The sequence below is a fragment of the Phyllobates terribilis genome, unplaced genomic scaffold (genome assembly GCF_046119375.1).
Source record: "Phyllobates terribilis strain yellow unplaced genomic scaffold, ASM4611937v1 Scaffold_4__5_contigs__length_816908805, whole genome shotgun sequence".
In the NCBI taxonomy this organism is placed as follows: Eukaryota; Metazoa; Chordata; class Amphibia; order Anura; family Dendrobatidae; genus Phyllobates; species Phyllobates terribilis.
The window spans coordinates 399,224,582-399,244,477 of NW_027362764.1; the positions used below are offsets into that span (position 1 = coordinate 399,224,582).

At 43.5% G+C, this 19,896-nt stretch overlaps 1 protein-coding gene across 2 annotated transcripts in view; it reads left to right on the forward strand.

Moving 5' to 3' along the window:
- Nucleotides 1-19,896, forward strand: part of ADAMTS16 (ADAM metallopeptidase with thrombospondin type 1 motif 16) — a 453,100-nt gene that overhangs the window by 225,530 nt on the left and 207,674 nt on the right. For both annotated transcript variants that reach the window (XR_012320095.1, XM_073678502.1), the window contains exon 12: nt 18,636-18,784. Coding sequence is in view for 1 of the 2 variants with exons in the window: in XM_073678502.1 (XP_073534603.1) it covers nt 18,636-18,784 (149 nt within the window). In the remaining variant the exon portion in view is untranslated. The remainder of the gene's footprint in view (nt 1-18,635; nt 18,785-19,896) is intronic.

Genomic DNA, 19,896 nt, shown 5'->3' on the forward strand with positions numbered 1-19,896 from the left:
TAACCTAGTCCTGAAAAGGACTCCAATTACAATTGTCTTTACTCCCACAATCTATCTATTTAAGAGCACAGACCTGCTTGATAAAAGTCGTAGGAAATGCTGTAACCTAGTCCTTAAAAGGACTGCAATCACAACTATTCCCTACTCCCAAGCTATCTGTATATTTGTGCGAAAATTGGCTTGAAATTAACAAGGTATAGCGCACACAGCAACAGCGGTGCCGTCTAACACGCAGCTGCAGCAGTGAGAAAATGGTGGCGACGGGGAAAATGGCTTGGTCTTATAGGGCAAGGACATGTGACATACACTGCCAATCACACATGCCCTTGCTTGTGTGAAAAAAAGCACTTCGCTCCGTGTGTGCGCTGCTGATAGGCTGACAGATTGCACCTCCCCACTGCAAATGCGGGAAAGAGAAAAAAAAAATGGAGATCTTCATTGTTCCTGCAGAGATCCATCCCCTGCCCCTCCCCCCGCCCCGCTGTACACTCAAACTGCGTATTAACATTAATTTTCATCATTACTGAGAAAAAATCCAGTTATGATTTTGGTGCACGAACAGTTATTGAACATAACCTCGAACAGCCGAATTTTTCTCAAATTGTTCGTGTTCGCCGACCGGCTCGAACACCGCCCAAAACAGCTCGAATTTGAGATTGGCGAACAGTTCGAGTAGAACAACGCTCATCTCTACTCGTGAAAGTACGCCGCCTGTCAGCTCATTTTCGCAAGTCGGCTACAGCTTCCGCCGCCCTTGCTGTGTTGCAGCAGCGTTTGCAGCTTCCGGCACACCGACTGGTGTGTGATGTCCCCACACGGTGGAACTCTACCCTCCACATGTTGCAAAGGATTTGTGAGCAGAAGAGAGCAGTTGTGGAGTACCAGCTGCAACAAGGCCGTCGATATTCAGGTCAGACTCCACACATAAGACCTCAGGAGTGGACCTGGATGTCTGACATATGTACCATCCTGACAAACTTTGAGGAGGCCACCAAGATGGTGAGTGGCGATGACGCCATCATTAGTGTCAGCATCCCACTTGTCTGTCTTTTGCAACGCTCTCTGCAGAGAATTAAAGAGGAGGCATTGCAGCCAGAGTATGATGAGATGGATCAAGAAGCCATAGCGGGCGATTACACACAGCCCAGCCTCATCTCATCCCAACGTGCATTGGGGGACAAAGAGGGAGAGGAGGAGGAGGAAGAACAGGAGCTGCTATCATGCGTTGTAGACGGTAGTACCTGTACAAGTGTCATACCGTCGGTTCAGCGTGGGTGGCCTGAGGACAGGGGGGAGGAGGAAGAGGAGGAGGAGGAGGAGGAGAGCATGGTCAGTCGACATCTTGGTGAGGACACGGAAATCTTGCCCGTTACCAGTCTGGCACGCATGGCTGACTTTATGTTACGCTGCCTTAACCGTGACCCTCGCGTTGTCAAAATGTTGGGTGACAGTCATTACTGGTTGGTGACACTTGTAGACCCCCGCTACAAGGAGAACTTTCACTCTCTTATTCCTGAGGTGGAGAGGTCTACAAAAATGGGGCAATACCAGAAGGCCCTTGCTGCAGAACTCTTAAAAAAATTCCCATCTGAACACGCTAGCGACAGAGGTCACAGTTCGTTGCCCAACCAAGGCGTACAGGCGAGAGAGATGCATCTCCAATCCAGCAGAGGCAGGGGAACACTGTCAACATTCTGGGACAGTTTTCTGACGCCCGCCCAGCTTACAGGCCCTGAGGCGCGGGGTACTCTCACAAGGAGTGGAAAGTTTCAAAAGATGGTGAGGGAGTACCTTGCCGATTGTACCAGCGTCCTCCGTGATTCCTCTGTGCCTTTTAATTATTGGGTATCCAAGCTGGACACTTGGAATGAACTCGCTCTGTACGCCTTGGAGGTCCTGGCCTGCCCTGCCGCTAGCGTGTTATCGGAGCGTGTTTTTAGTGCCGCTGGGGGAATTATAACTGATAAGCGCACTCGCCTGTCAACTGACAATGCTGACAAGCTGACCCTTATCAAAATGAACAAGGGCTGGATTGGGCCAGACTTCTCATCACCACCAAATGACAGCAGAGTAATATAAAGTCAAATCCACTGTGTTATTTCGGGAGGTGTATTCACATGCACCGCTTCACACCCACACATGGGTATACGCTTCCTCGTTTCGGCTGTTTAATCTTCTTCTCCTTATCCTCAGCCTCCACCACCACTATACCACCAGGGTGCCAGCATTGCAAGTTCCTCCGTCCTAGTTTTTGGCAGCTTTTGCTGGGAAAGCATAAGCAAATACCATGGGACACCCACTCCCCAATAATGGGACTTATGTTTGTAATATGCTGTACTGCATGGCTCTTGTAAGGGGCATTGCAAGTTGCTCCGTCCTAATTTTTGGCAGCTTTTGCTGGGAAAGCATAAGCAAAAACTATGGGAGACCCACTCCCCAATAATGGGACTTATGTTTGTAATATGCTGTACTGCATGGCTCTTGTAAGGGACATTGCAAGTTGCTCCGTCCTAATTTTTGGCAGCTTTTGCTGGGAAAGCATAAGCAAATACTATGGGAGACCCACTCCCCAATAATGGGACTTATGTTTGTAATATGCTGTACAGTATGGCTCTTGTAAGGGGCATTGCAAGTTGCTCCGTCCTAATTTTTGGCAGCTTTTGCTGGAAAAGCATAAGCAAATACTATGGGAGACCCACTCCCCAATAATGGGACTTATGTTTGTAATATGCTGTACTGCATGGCTCTTGTAAGGGGCATTGCAAGTTGCTCCGTCCTAATTTTTGGCAGCTTTTGCTTGCAAGGCATAAGCAAATACTATGGGACACCCACTCCCCAATAATGGGACTTATGTTTGTAATATGCTGTACAGCATGTGACGCGCCCCCTGGGCCGTGTGTACACGTGTGTGGGATACCCGGTGCCAGGTCTCTCGCGTCTGTAGTCTCCGTGGCGGTGACCCGGTCCCGTGGCTCAGGCTGGTCAAACCAGTGGCAATCTTTCTTAGGTTTTGAGGTTAATTGTCCGACTGCGCCACCCGTGGATTGCGGTCAGGGAGTACCACCGCTGCGAGGCAGACCGCTGAGGCTGGTGTTGTGTGCGCCGCATAAAATGGGATAACTCCCCTTGGGAGGAGTATAGCCTCAGGGCAGTGAGTGTGGATGATGGGGGTGATGGTGCACGAGCGCAGCAGGAACGACTCAGAGTCTTTGCAGTGCAGTTCAGGGTCTTTACTGATGATTATAAGGTAGACCCTCCCGGGAGTACTGGCTAGCATAAGAGACCTGGTCAGTCTGTGAGCAAGCAGGAGTTCCCCTGGCCAGGTGGAGTTGTAGGCCTCCCCGTCTGTCTGCACTCTTCCTGGCTACCTTGCTGTAAGCGGGTAGAAGTAGCCCACGTCCCTGAGTGTACCGTGTAGTGCTCACCCGTATGACTGGTGACTTGGGGCCTTCTGTTAGCCTCCACTCCACGATGGCGTTGCTGGTCCCTTGCTTGTGACTGAGCCTCCGGGCTTTTATGGCCAGAGGACCTGAAATCCCCTGCCGGCTGGTTTCTGCTGCTGGATATATAAGTCCTCACAACTTCGGACTCCTGTGTCCGGTTCCTATTGTCTTCTGCCAGGGCGAGCTCTGCTCAGCTTCCAGACCCTCGTCTTTAGCTCCTAGCTCCTACAGAGCTCCTTGCTGTTACTTTCCCTTGCTCTCACTCTGACTCTGACTGTTCTCTGTTCTCTGACTCACTCAACCCCACCCCAGATCCAGTTTATAAGGGCAGAATTCTCCCCTTCCAGGACTGGGGCAGGAGGATGTTGCATGTTTAAGGGATCCTGACCAGGAAACCTCCCACTTGCTCTCCGACGTAATCTCTATTACTGTGGTGACCAGACCCCTGGGGTGCCACACATGGCTCTTGTAAGGGGCATTGCAGTACCTCATAATTTTTGGAAAGCATTCCATTCACTGCTTAGGCCAACGGTGCACAGGAGACCCAGTTGCTATAAATGGAAAAAAAGGTTTAGTTAACGCCCTCTGACCTCCATGTCATTTCCAAGGGGCATTGGAGTGCCTCGAAATTTTTGGTAGGCATTGCACTCACTGTATGCCCTATAACTGTGTAGCCGAACCGCTCCTTTTGTTACAGAAACATATCCTACAAGACATATCTGGTTGACTGGCCTGATATTGATGTGAATGGTCTCTGTTCCTCCTGCTCTTTCTCCTTTGCCACTACCTCATCCATCATTTATCACCTGAAGCTTTGTTTTAACGGGAGTCATAGAACTTGGATAGTAGCAGGAAAACATCCAGCAATCCTCGGAGGAGGTAGGATATGCGCCAAAACGCTGACCTCCTCAGGCCTAGCCGCTACTACATACATGAGCTTGCATTACAACAAAACAAAGCAGATGCTAACTTCTATCATCCTCATCATGCTCCTCACCTTGGCACTCTCAACTCCCCTGATGGAGAAGCCAGGGCCCACCGGAGGAGTCTGATAGTCCGGTGGGCTCGGCCAATGCTGCCCTAAAGCAGGCCAGGCTAAGAAAAGTGTGGGAAAGGTTACCGGTACAAATAGGGGTGGCTGGGGACCGAGTATGGACACCCGGCCACCCCCTGGAGGCTGGGGAGCAAGCGGGGACACTCGGCCACCAGGCGGCTGGGGACTGAGTATGGATACCAGGCCGCCAACACAGCCATGGCGTGGTGGCCAGATTCTGCCTCCACATGCCTAAAAGGCCCAATTTAAAGTGCAAGCAAGCAAGCAGTATGGTATTGCAGCCTGGGGGTGGGTGGGTGGCAGGCTGCATACTTGCTCTTGCATTGCAAGGAATGGGAGAGGTACAATTGAACACTGCCCTGGGACAAGGACTTGAATGGGGATAGTTGCAAGTCTGCAATGACAGGTGCAAGGTGGGAGGCATCTTAGCATGTACCATGAACAGGGGTTTGGCATGCACACACTACAGCGGAATAGGCTCTCCTTCCCACTAAATGCACTGGGGAGGGCACAGGTAATGTTTTGGTATACGCGCTTAATCTTATGTATAAGGCACACCAGAACAAATAGGGGCGGCTGGGGACTGAGTATGGATACCTCGCTGCCGAAGCAGCCATGAGGTAGTGGCCAGCTTCGGCCTCCTCTAAACTAAATGTCCCCATTTCAAGTGCAAGCTAGCAGTATGAATTGCAGTCTGGGGGTGGGTGGTTGGCAGGCTGCACACTTACACTTGCATTAAAAGAAAACATAGCAGATGCTAACTTCTGTCATCATCATCATGCTCCTCACCTTGGCACTCTCAACTCCACCGATGGAGAAGTCAGGGCCCACCGGAGTAGTCTGGTTCTCTGGTGGGCTCGTCCAATGCTGCCTAAAGCAGGCCGGGCTAAGAAAAGTGTGTGGGGGATGTTCCAAGGAGAAATGGGGGCGGCTGGGGACCGTTTATGGACACCCAACTGCCCCCAGGCGGCTGGGGACCGTGTGGACACTCGGCCGCGGGGCGGCTGGGGACTGAGTATGGACACCCGGCCGCCGGGCGTCTGGGGACTGAGTATGGATTCCAGGCCGCCAACACAGCCATGACGTGGTGGCCAGATTCCGCCTCCACATGCCTAAAAGGCCCAATTTCAAGTTCAAGCAAGCAGTATGGTATTGCAGCCTGGGGGTGGGTGGGTGGCAGGCTGCATACTTGCGCTTGTATTGCAAGGAATGGGGGAGGTACAATTGAACACTGCCCTGGGACTAGAACTTGCATGGGGATAGTTGCAAGTCTGCATCTTCTGATGCGGCAAGGATCACTTATGATGGGCACACTTTTAGACAGTGAACTGGGAGTCAGAGATGCTTCCAGGGGTCTTCAATGCATTTGTCATAGTTGAAAGCAATGCAAAAGTGCAAAAACGCATAAAAAATGCTACTTGTGAACATAGCCGAAGGTGTGGAGGAGTATTTTTGTTTTTGGTCATTTATTTTAACTTATACACAAATCTTTTCCCTGGAAAGGATGTTCCTTAACATATTTCACAGGAAAAAAGTTTCACTTTCGTTTTATTGTGAGCCTGTAAAAGTGGCTTAATACCTCTGACCACGTTGTTGACAGCAGTGACCTGGGGGTCAGAAATGCTTCCTGGGGCGATCCCCATGCTGTCCCCATGTCATTTGAGCACTGTCACTATCGTTTTGGGCACTTGTTAGGCTTTTAAAAGACTGCCGGGGGTGCCATCGCAAAAATGCTTGAGTCTCCCATGGACTAACATTGGGCTCGTTGCTCGGGTCGAGCACCCGAGTATCACGGCGAGTTCGGCCCGAGCCTTGAGCACCCGAGCATTTTAGTGCTCGCTCAACACTAGTCCTGTGCCCTAAGTAGAGAAACACCCCCAAAACATAATGTTTACACCTCCATGCTTGACAGTGGGGACGGTGTTCTTTGGGTCATAGGCAGCATTTCTCTTCCTCCAAACACGCCGAGTTGAGTTAATGCCAAAGAGCTCAATTTTTGTCTTATCTGACCACACCACCTTCTCCCAATAACTCACAGAATCATCCAGGTGTTCATTGGCAAACTTCAGACGGGCCTGCACATGTGCCTTCTTGACCAGGGGGACCTAGTCATTTTGTATTTCTTCCATTTTCGTACTATTGCACCAACAGTTGTCTCCTTCTCACCCAGGGTCTTACTTATGGTTTTGTAGCCCATTCCAGCTTTGTGCAGGTCTAAGATCGTGTCCCTGACATCCTTAGAAAGCTCTTTGGTCTTGCCCATGCCCATGTTGTAGAGGTTAGAGTCTGACTGATTAATTGAGTCTGTGGACAGGAGTCTTTTATACAGGTGAAGACAGCTGTCTTTAATGCAGGTAACGAGTTGATTAGGAGCATCTAACTGGTCTGTAGGAGCCAGAACTCATAATGGTTTGTAGGGGATCAAATACTTATTTGTCACTGCAAAGTGCAAATAAATTTATCTAATTTATACAATGTGATTTTCTTGATTTTTTGGGGGGATATTCTATGTCTCAATGTTAAAATTAACATACCCTTAAAATTATAGACTGTTCATGTCTTTGTCAGTGGGCAAACTTATAAAAGCAGAAAAGGATCCAATAATTATTTCCTTCACTGTATATAGAACATGGGCAATTTCTGCAAGCTGACATTTAAAATCTTCTAAAATTGGTAGGACAGTTATCGTTGGTGACTATGAAGGTCTATAACGCTTGGCAAACACAACATTACAAAGACTATGACTTATAATTGTAACAACTTTCCTTGGTTCCATTCTCAAATCTTAATCTGCCAAGATTATTAAGTGCCAGATATGTGAAGATGTGAATCCTTGTCACATTCTTTGTTTATTAAAAGAAATTGCTGTTCTTTCCCAGAAAATCATTTCAGACCCTATGCATCTCATGTACCTATCTGTAATACTATCTTATTAAGAGATTAACTTTTAAAGTGAATCTGACAGCTGATACAAATGGCAGTAGATCCATAGGCAGCACATATCAGGCACTGGCTATGTGATCTCAGCCAGGTATGTATGACTCTGAAATTTTAGAGAAAAACATACTTCAAAGCCACTTCTACCTGCCCACTGGCAATGACTGATGGGTCTTTACCTATACAAGCACTCAGAGAGAGACCTGTCACTCCAAAGGAGGAGGCGGGCTTGCATTTTTTCAAAAATATGCAGCATAAAAAACTCACCAAAAACTCTCCGTAGTCTTAAGCCCCAATTCATCAGTTGCATTTTTTAAGTATTTTTTGTGATCTTCATTGCCATTTTTTGTACTTAATTTTTCAAAATAGTTCATGCTGGTTGATGAATTTTTTGTGCAAAATCAAAGATGCTCTTTTTTGTTGGTTTACCTTTTTGCATCTCATTCCAGCAACAAGTCGCATCATCATTTAAAATACCGCACATTTGTTTTCAACCGTTCAAATATAATATTAGAGAGATTTTGTTCTCCAGTGGGTCCTGGAGTACATTTGCGCAAAATTCTGCAACATGTTGAAGGCTTGCAAATGATATGTTAGGCTAAAACATCTGGATAAGGAAAACCATGCCATTGTTGTTGAGCAATTAAAAAGAATAGGCAACTTTACTTGGTTTTAACTTAAAAAAGGTCAAAAATTAAATAATGAACCAGGAACAAACATAAAAGTCAGCATTCATATCATTTTATGTTGAATTTTTAAAAGGTACTACAAAGATGATAATGAGATTAGGTCCGGCGTCAGCACCCGACGTACCTGGGCAAGTGCCAGGGCACTGGACCATCACAGGGGCCCACTCGCTGTCGGGGTCTGGGCCGATTCCCTGTTGATTTTTTGTCTGCACTGAATTAGTAAAGCTTTTAGTAAAGCTACCAGAAGTTTTGGGAGGCTATAAAAATATGTATCACTACACCCCAAAATAGAGCTCAAGTACCTGGGAATCTTAAGCTTAACATTAAAGTGTTTGTCTCATGACAGACATGCCATAAATGTCTAATAGATGTATATCCCTCCTTCAAGACCCCCTATCTCAAGGACAGGGGTCTCCAATGCCCCTTTCTAACTGGTAATTGACCTACAGCAACATTAGAGGTGGGCACACATGCCTTTGTCTCTCTCCCAAGTGTATTTGTTTTGTTTTATTTGGAACTCCATTATCAGTGAATGATTAGACCATGCATGGCTACCCCTCCTTAACTGCAGGTGAAGCACCAGTCAGAATAAAAGGATCCTGGAACCCTGTTCTGGAGAAAAGTCTGGGTCCCACAGGTAGGACCAACAAGTATTACACATATGCCCGAAATGAGACAGACATTTTAATTCTAAGAGGCTGACCTTCATCATGAAATTAGTATTTCATCAGGGGCTGGCAGGAGACAGTAAGGCTCCCCACTAGAGATGAGCAGATCGGTTTGCGCAACCTTGGTCCATGGTCCAAGTCAATCCTCTTTAACCATGTACCGCACGCATCACAGATGACACAGCGTCGGGGAACCCAGAAGCTCAGCAGGTTTGCGCATCTCCTGTCAACGGACAGAGAGCACTGACCTGGACTGTGGACCAGGGTTGCTCAAAGCAATCATCTAATCTCTCCTGTCCACCTATTATTTTTGGGCTGATCCACAATACTTTGATAATATGCAAAAAAATGTAATAGCCTTCCTCCACTACATAAAGGTAGCTATACTCAACTAATGGCTGTCAGCCATCCCCCAATTTTCCAACTTAAATAAAGCCAAATTTGTATTGTTATGTAAATGGGTATAGTGGAGTAATCTAACTCATGAGGCATCATGCATGGTTCTTCTTTTCTACAACTTCTGCCACCTGGTATGTGCAGTTCCTGGATGTTTTGTCAGGGTCTTTACTGTAATTGTAAGTATAAATATGAGGAATGTGTAAGAAATAGACATTCCTCCCATGTAATAAAACTGTCAAACAGTTGCAAATCATGCACACGGGAGGGATTCAACCATATCACCGAGCAGCTATAAATACTCGGAGCTCGGCCCGAGCATACTCGGCGAAAGGGTTAATAGAACATACTCGCTCAACACTAGTCTTTTTCCTTCATATCTTATAGCAGTAAAGATTTTTGAACATAATATTACCTTCATCGAGATGAGTAACTTATGTGTTCCTTCAGTTTATTTGAGTAGTTTATTTGATTGTGATGGAGTCAGCCTACACTCTGTGGTTTCAGCTAAATTTTGCTTAATTTTGGCAACTTTGCAGTATAAAAATAAACATAAAAAATCTAAAAGGTAAATTCTGGACATAATATTTCTTGTATTCTTGCATTAGGAAGCCTCTCCTTTCCTTTTTTCCTTCCTACATTAATAATATCATTAACAAAAGGAAAATGCTGAAGGTGAGGCTCTTAAAGCTAATGCTCAATAAATACAGAAGCAATTCATTAAAGTAAAATTAGTTACCCTCTAAACCCCTTAACTCCTGAGCGAAGAGCTATAAATTTACATTTTTCTACCAACATAGCTATATGAGGGCTTGTTTTTTTATAGGACAAGTTGGAAGTTTAAATGACACAATTAATTTTACGATGCAATGTAAAAAATACTTAAAAACTTTGAGTTTCTGCTCACTTTCTGGCAAAAAGACTCCCTATGTACATAGCCTTAGGGGTGTTTGCAGATAGAGGTTTTTTTTAGGTGGACTAAATTGCCTTGTTTTTTAACCGGTTCAGGACCGCCCACTGTACATAAACGTCGGCGCTGCCTGGGCTCTGTGCAGCGCCGAAGTTTAAAAGCGGTGGGTGGTCCCGCAGCGCTCAGGACCCTCTGTGTCCTGCAAGCACTGCGGTCCCGATGTGACATCATGACATGTGACATTATGGGGACCTGATTGGATCAGGTCCCCATGATGTTATCCCGTTCCTATCTTCTAGATCCATAGCGATCGCGGCATTTAAAAGATAGTGACAGCCGGTGGTCGGTGATCAGGACCTCCATATACCTTAACAGCGAGGGGATCCCGGTGCTGTGACCTCTGACCTCATTGAGACCTGATTGGCTCAGGTCTCGATGATGTCAGCGTCACACCAGCCAATCAGAGAGATCACTGGGGAAGTTTGTTGCAGCAACAAACTTTCCCCGGTGACCTGCCTGATAAATACACTGTTTCTCCTCAGATCTCAGTGAGAGAGCTGAGGACAAACAGTGTGACAAGAGCTGTGTCAGCCTTGCCACTGTGGAACAGTAGAACAAAAAAAAAAAAGTAAGAGTTAGGCTAAAGTTAGGGTTAGCCTTAGGGTTAATCAGTCCTGTCAGTCAGTCCCGTCAGTCAGTCAGTCAGTCCCGTCAGTCAGTCAGTCAGTCTCGGCAGTCAGTCAGTCCGTTCCGTCAGTCCTGTCAGTCAGTCCCATCAGTCAGTCTGGTCAGTCCCGTCCGGTCAGTCTGGTCAGTCCGGTCAGTCCAGTCCGGTCAGTCCAGTCCGGTCAGTCCAGTCCCATCAGTCCCATCTGGTCAGTCCGGTCAGTCCAGTCCGGTCAGTCCAGTCCGGTCAGTCCAGTCCGGTCAGTACAGTCCCATCCGGTCAGTACAGTCCCATCCGGTCAGTCCAGTCTGGTCAGTCTAGTCTGGTCAGTCCGGTCAGTCCAGTCCGGTCAGTCCAGTCTCATCCGGTCAGTCCCGTCTGGTCAGTCCGGTCAGTCCAGTCCAGTCCAGTCCGGTCAGTACAGTCCCATCCGGTCAGTCCAGTCTGGTCAGTCCAGTCCGGTCAGTCCAGTCCGGTCAGTCCACTCTGGTCCGGTCAGTCCAGTCCGGTCAGTCCAGTCCGGTCAGTCCAGTCAAAAAATATGAAAACAAATAAAATGGCCCGTCAGACTTATACCGAAGAGGAGGCGTATGCCCTGCTATGTTCTGACAGTGACGACAGTGCAATCTCAGATGGAGATGTGAATTTTGAGGTCTTTAGTAGCGGCGACACTGAAAGCTCAGACGTGAGCAGTGATTCTGGTCCATCCTCAAGCTCAAGGACCAGTACAATAGGGGCAAATAGAGCTACTGGAGAAACATCTCCAAATCAGGGAACACTGCCCAGTACAAGCGCTGTCCCTCCTACTAGTGAATTGGCACACGCCAGTGTACAAAGGGCTTTGCCACTTGATATAGCATTTCCCAGATGGGAGGCTTTGGATTAGGCTGCTCCATTCAGTCCTGATTTCAACGCCATTCCTGGTATAAATGTGGAGGTGGAAGATTTTGGACCAATTCATTTTTTTAATTTGTTTTTTTACAGACAGCTTGCTAGAGCATATTGTCGTGCAAACAAATTTATTTGTGTCCCAATTCATAAACCAGAATCCCCGATCTTACTATGCTAGGGCAAATTTATGGACACCAACTAATGTCCCGGAAATAAAAAAAATTTTAGGACTTACATTTGCCATGGGGCTTGTTAAAAAAACGAGCATTCGATCCTACTGGTCCAACCACCCTGCTCAAGCCACCCCTATGTTTTCAGTCGTTCTTCCTAGAACCCATTATGAAATGCTCATGAGGTTTTGGCATATTAATGACAATAGTCAATGCCTGCCCAGAAATTCCCCAGAACATGACAGGTTATATAAAATCAGACCCATCATTGAAAATTTGTCAGAAAAATTCTGAAGGCTCTACATCCCAACACAAAATATTTCTATAGATGAGTCCCTTGTAAAATTCAAAGGAAGACTGTACCTCAAGCAATTTATCCCATCTAAAAGGGCAAGGTTTGGAATAAAGCTCTATAAAATGTGCGAAAGTTCAACCGGATGCACATCCGCTTTTTCGCTTTTCGCATATATGAGGGGAAAGATAGCCAACTAAACCCACCAGGATGCCCTACTTATCTGTGGACATCTGGAAAAATTGTTTGGGAGCTGATAAGTCCATTTTTTCAAAAAGGCTACAATCTATATGTGGACAATTATTACACCAGTATACCCCTATTTAAAAGTCTGGTTGAACACAACATCAGACCATTCGTGAAAACCGTCAGGGGTTTCCACAACCATTGGTCAACCAAAAGTTCCAAAAGGAGCAGTCAGGGACTGTGCGCAACGGAGAGCTGCTTGCCCTGAAGTATAGGGATAAGAGGGATATTTTTGTCCTCAGCTGGACCCACACAGATGCCACAAAGGCCACTGTAGAACTAGGATCCACTACTCTGAAGCAAAAACCTGTGTCAGTCATTGACTACAACAAACACATGGGGGGTGTGGACCTTGCAGACCAGGTTCTACAGCCATACCAGGTATCAAGAAAGTCCTATACCTGGTATAAAAAGTTGGTTATTTATTTGTTTCAGGTGGCCACATACAATTCTTTTGTGTTGTACAAAAAAGCAGGAAATTCAGATACTTTTCTTGATTATCAAGAAAAGGTAATTGAAAATCTTGTTTTTGAAAGTGTTAGCCCCGCTCATCCATTAGAATCTGAGGATGTGAAAAGACTCACTGAGCGACATTTTATTGCACTTATTCCAGCAACACAAACAAGAAGGAACCCCCAGAAAAGATGTTGTGTATGTACTAAGAGAGGAATGAGACGTGATACCCGCTACTATTGCCCACAATGCCCATCATTGCCAGCCTTATGCGTCACTGACTGCTTTAAAATCTTCCACACAGAACCACGTTTTTAAACTGTAAAAATGTATCCCATTTTGTCATTCAAACATTTGGTTCATTTAGTGAATGACACATTCGAGTAGAGCTCACTTAATTTCCAGGGGTGGGAGGGGGGGGTTCTCCAGAATCTAAACCTTCCATTGCGTGCTTGTTTCTGGAAATCATCCATTGAGTTAAAATGGTCACTAAACCCATAGATGAATTCCCAGAGGGGTGTCATTTCCAAAATGGGGTCACTTCAGGGGGGATTCTGCAGTTCTGGTACTTAGCGGCTCTGAAAAGTGCCAGAACAGCAGATTCCCCCCTGAAGTGACCCCATTTTGGAAATGACACCTCTCTGGGAATTCATCTATGGGTTTAGTGACCATTTACCTATCTACTTATTTTCCCACCACTAGATTAAATTATACAGAGGAGTAGATTGTAAAATTCGGTCACTTTTGGGGGTTTCCTCTGTTTAGGCACCTCAGGGGCTCTCCAAATGCAACATGGCGTCCGCTATTGATTCTAGCCAATTTTCCATTCCAAAAGTCAAATGGCGCTCCTTACCTTCCAAGCCATGCCGTGCGCCCAAACAGTGGTTTTGCACCACATATGGGGTATCAGCGTGCTCAGGAGAAATTGCACAACACATTTTGGGGTCCATTTTTTCTTGCTGCCCTTGTGAAAATTAAAAATTGGAGGCTAAAGTATCAGTTTGGTGATAAAAATGTGTTTTTTTATTTTCACACCTTAACATTATAAAATTATGTGAAGCTCCTGGGGGTTCAAGGTGCTCACCACACATCTAGATAAGTTCCTTGAGGGGTCTAGTTTCCAAAATGGGGTCACTTGTTGGGGGTTTCCTCTGTTTAGGCACCTCAGAGGCTCTCCAAATGCAACATGGCGTCCGCTATCGATTCCAGCCAAATTTCCATTCCAAAAGTCAAATGGCGCTCCTTACATTCCGAGGCAGGCCGTGCGCCCAAACAGTGGTTTTGCACCAAATATGGGGTATCAGCGTGCTCAGGAGAAATTGCACAACACATTTTCGGGTCCATTTTTTCCTGATACCCTTGCAAAAATTAAAAAATATTGGGTCTAAGGTAAATTTTTGTGAAAAAAAGTTAAATGTTCATTGTTTTCTTCCACATTCCAAAAATTCCCGTGAAGCACTTGAAGGGTTAATAAACTTCTAGAATGTGGTTTTGAGCACCTTGAGGGGTGCAGTTTTTAGAATGATATCACTTTTGGGTATTTTCTGTCATAAATGCCCCTCAAAGTCACTTCAAATAAGCTGTGGTCCCTAAAAAAAATGTTTTTGTAAAAATGAAAAATCGCTGGTCAACTTTTAACCCTTATAGCTTCCTAACAAAAAATAATTTTGGTTCCAAAATTGTGCTGATGTGAAGTAGACATGTGGGAAATGTTATTTATTAACTATTTTGTGTGACATATCTCTCTGATTTAAGGGCATGAAAATTCAAAGTTTGAAAATTGCAAAATTTTCACCAAATTTCAGATTTTTTTCACAAATAAACGCAAGTGATATCAAAGAAATTTTACCACTATCATGAAGTACAATATGTCACGAAAAAACAGTCTCAGAATCAGGGGAATCCGTTGAAGGGTTCCAGAGTAATTACTTCATAAAGTGACAGTGGTCATAATTGAAAAAATTTGCCCGGTCACGAAGGCAAAAACAGGCTCTGGCGCGAAGTGGTTAATGAAAACTATTTCAGTAGTTTTACATCTCACAAATTGTTTTTAAAGAGTTTTTCAAGCACTTTCACAGATTTTAATGTTTGCAGCTTTGTTTGCAGCATTTTTATTGGACAGTGCCTAGTTTGGAGATTTTTTTTCTCCCAACAGATGTTTTTCAAAATCTGAATCAGAAGAAAAATGCTCAAACTGCTGAACATATGCACATCAATAGAAATGAACAGGAAGAACCTTTCAAAAGTTTTTTGAGCAATTTTTTTCAGGTGCTTTTCAGAGCAGACCCACTCCAAAAGACTCCTAAAAAAAAGTCCATGTGTGCATACCATTACAGCAAGATAGACAGCCGACATCTCCTGAGTCCACTCCATGCACTTGCACATGACCTGACATACTAATACTTCACATGTTAGTATACTGTTAAAGGGATTGTCAATTGCTCAGACAACTCCTTCTTAATCCCTATGTTTCTCTCCAGTAAAAGAATAAAACTTAGGCAAGGGTCACATTAGCTCATAATATCTGATGCAAGAGCATCGGATACATTATTCTAATGACTCTCGGGTCAAACTCTGGTACTACGTTAGCCAAGTGTCATGCTACTGTGATTCGATCATCTCACATGCAAGAATCGGATCACAGGTGAGGAGAAGGAGAAATTAATCTCATCATCTACTCCATTGCCTGTCACGGAAACTATCGAACTGCACTCGGATGACATCCCAGTGCAAATCGATGTTTTGCATGCACCCATTGACTTGAATGGGTGCGCACCGAATCTACATGATAAAAAATTTGTAGGTCTGTTCTGCCTAATTAAATACCACTGGTCAGAGTGCAATGAGAGCCCTTATACTCACCTCTGGTGCCGACACAGTTCCAGCGTTGATGGCACAGGGTCTTCCATGGCTCACATGAAATTATGTCATGCGATCCCTGCAGCAAATGAACACTGGCTTAATTTTCCTATTCTACAGACATAATTGACATCCCGAGGAAGTAAGAGCTGTGGTTGCTCCCTCACATCCTCCAGATGTCTTGATGTGTCTGAAAGGAGGGAAGAGTAATGACAATGCTTATTGGCAGCAGTGGTTGTGTGACATAATAATGTCACATGAGCCTCGGGAGAGCCAATGCCAACTCCGCTGGAACAGGGCTGGCGCCGGAGGTGAGTATAGGTGTTATTATTTTACTGGAGGGAAACACAGAGATTCATTATGGGTTGTCAGAGTAGTGGACAAGCCCTCTCAAGTTTCATCAGTTTAATTAGTCTCAGAAATTATATATAAAGAAGTTTATGCATATTGTTTTCAATCTGATTTACTGAGATCCTAGCATGGGATTAACTAGATGTAAATTAGTTATGGTATGTATTTTTTAAAGTCTTTCTTTCAATTTCCTAAGCATTACTTGCTTTTTCCATTTTTATTTATATTTACACTGAAAAGATCCATGTGGTTTGTATTGTGCATTTCTCCGCCACACACCACAAACCACAATGAACACATCTGAATATGCATCAATAAATGCTTTTATACATAAAGACCACCGCTATAAAAATACTTTATACACCGAAGAATCATGTTTTATTATTCACTCACAGTCAGCATCTGGCCATTGCGTTATTTATAACGCTCAGAAAAATCTCTCCCGGTGTGAATCCAGATGTGTACAGTAATGACGACCATCGTCATACAGAATACTAATAACTAGGTGTGACAAGAAGGCAGAATAACAGCAGTGCCCTGTAATTACAAGGTGCTGAGGTGAAGGCTTCCAATTAGCCCGCTTATTTAATCAGTCACAAATGTTCACATGAACTTGTTCTTATACGCGTCTTCCTGGGATCTAATTAATCCTTCTCTCTGTTACCTTATTATTCTTATTATTCACCTCTTACCTCTATTTAACAAAGATATAAAGTATTAGAATTATTGCGCTATTGAGTGATTCCTTATAAATAAGTGCCGCTGACAGGGTAATTGTGGCCTGAGTTTTTTTTTTTTGTATAAGACATTTTCAGTAATGCAAGCAATGTATAATACTATTCATTGACCCAATTCATCTTAAAGTGAACTGTGCTGAAATGCAACATGACTAGAAATAAAACATAAATCCCTTCTTCTATTCTCACACATCCTATTAAATCAGACTTTAAAAAGTAAAGCAGTAAAAAGAACTGGTTTTGATGCAAAGAAAATCTTTGAATTTAATGGAAATATTTTTGCAGCAATATCTAAATGAAGGATCAACCCCATAAAGATCTTTCATTTCTTGAGTGTAGTTTTAATTTGATCATATGTCTCCTTTAAAACACTTTAAACACTTATGCACCAATTATAATAAGAATGCTAAATTATTTTTAAACATTTTACATATAATTGATTAGATCTATATTTAACCTGTAAAATGTGGTTAAACGTTGAAAAAAATATGTATTCAATTAGGAATTTCACATCCGTTCAGGCTGGTGCCTAAAATCATACAGCAATCTTTTGTGGTTCGGAACCTGGTTGCAGTGTTTTTTTTTAACTAAAAAAAACAAAGTGCGAAAAAATAATAAACAATCCAGTGTGTAAATTCAGTCAGTAGTGTAGGTTCTCTACAAATTTACTCAGTGTTACGAAGAATTTATTATCGGCTTTCTCACATGTGCATATACATCGGATGAGGGCTATCCTATGTTTTATCGGTTAGCACTCGCACCCATGTTATTCTCATCAGCAGGTTTTTTTCTCATACGATTTGGCATGAGAAGAACAAAATCGCAGCATGCTGTGATTTGCAGTGCAAATTGGATGCCAATCACCCATTCAAGTCTATGGGTGTGTGGAAAACATTGGACTGCATTCGGGTGAAATCCAAGGGTAATTCGATTTCCGTGGACTCTCACAATGGAGAAGATGGAGAAATTTGTTCTCCATCTTCTCCTCACCTGTAATCCGATTCTCTCATCCCAGGGAATCGGATCACACTAAGCTGACACTTTGATCAGGGTTTGACCGCGAGACAGAATCTATGCTCGTGTGAATCTGGCCTATACCTTCATAGCTTATTAGGGCTCCTTAAGGATTATTTTTTAACGTTCTTCATTGCTTATAAAAAAAGAAAGATGCCAAAAATTGTAAGTGATTTAAACTGCATTTTGACAAAGGTTTAGTCCTATTATTAATTTTGTGCCCCTTTTCCAAGATAATTCTAGAAAAAGATAAACCCAGGGCATGCATAGTTTAAAAAAAAATTTAAATGACCTCCAAAATGGCGCAAACGTAAAAATGTTCTTTGTACAATTTCTTTAATTCAGTGTACATTTCTCCATAGACTGCTATTGTAACGTGGCTACAGCATGTTTTACCTAAAGAAATACCGTTTAAAGAGCCAGTGAAATGGTGCAATACGCCGTGCGAATCCAGCCTTAATTACAGAATAGTTTTTGTCATGATAAAATGTTAAACCAGGTTCACATGGAGATCTGCGGTCACTCCAGGCATTGTGGTCTGTATAAGGACTGTGAATATGTAAATGTGAACCCGACCTTAGTGTGAGTTAATGGCCAGTAGCATAAAACCACTCCAAAATATATATACCAGTGCAGTTTTCAAATTGATTGTTAAAGGCCACTTAGCTTTACAGATAAATAGCAATTTAATCACAAAATTACACGAGCTTGAACAATCAGTTTGAAAAATGTGTACTTTTTGGCTGCAGCATTGCCATACTTTGGCATTTCAGGTGAAATTATCCAAACAGTGTAAGAAAGCAATTATACTGTGAAAAAAAAAAATATAATAATCACCAAAATATCTTTGTTTTGCAGTGGTGCCGAAGAGGTCAATGTGTGAAACATGGTGATGAAGGACCTGAACCTACAAATGGTCAGTGGTCTGACTGGTCAGGTTGGTCCCCATGTTCCAGAACATGTGGTGGAGGAGTCTCATACAAGGAGCGCCAGTGTAATAACCCACGGTATTTTTTATTTTTTTTTTACTTATTGAAATTGACTTTATCAAGTATTGATTGTGATTTTTCTAATGAGTCCATTTTTTAAGGGAGAGAATTATAGTTACTGTTGATATTTTAGTTCTTAAATTATCATAGTTATCTAGTTTCCAAAATAAAGTTCTCACATGTGTCTACTAAATATCATGAGATCATCTAAAAGGGAACCTGTCATGTAAAAAAATGCTATTAACCCCTTCGCAACCTTGGGTTTTGTCGTTTTTGCTTTTTCTTTTTTTGCTCCCCTTGTTCCCAGAGCCATAGCGTCTTTATTTTTTGGACAATATGGCCGTGTGAGGGCTTATTTTTTGCGGGACAAGTTGTACTTTTCAACGCCATTACTAGTTTTACCATATCGTGTACGGGAAAATGTTAAAAAAATTCCAAGTGCGGTAAAATTGCAAAAAAAGTGCAATACCACAGTTGTTTTTTATTTATTTTTTTTACCACGTTCACTGAATGCTAAAACTGACTTGCCATTCTTATTCTCCAGGTCATTACGAGTTCGTAGACACCAAACATGTATAGGTTATTTTATATTTAAGTGGTGAAAAAAAATTCCAAAATTTGGTAAAAAAAATGTAAAAAAAATAGTGCCATTTTCCGAGACCTGTAGCGTCTCCATTTTTCGGGATCTGGGGCTGGGTGAGGGCTTATTTTTTGTGCGCCGGGCTGACGTTTTTATTGATAACATTTTGGGGTAGATCCGATTTTTTGATCGCCCGTTATTGCATTTTATTGCAATTTTGCAGCGACCAAAAAACGTAATTCTGGCGTTTCGAATTTTTTTCTCGCTACACCGTTTACCGATCGGATTAATTCTTTTTTTATATTGATAGATCGCGCGATTCTGAACGCGGCGATACCAAATATGTGTATGTGGGGTTTTTTTATATATTTTATTTTGAATGGGGTGAAAGGGGGGTGATTTAAACTTTTATATTTTTTTTTATATTTTTAAAAACATTTTTTTTTCACTTACTGCATGCTTCAATAGTCTCCATAGGAGACTAGAAGCAGCAGTTGTCTGATCGTCTCTGCTACATACAGGGGACCAGCAGATCCCCTGCATATAGCAG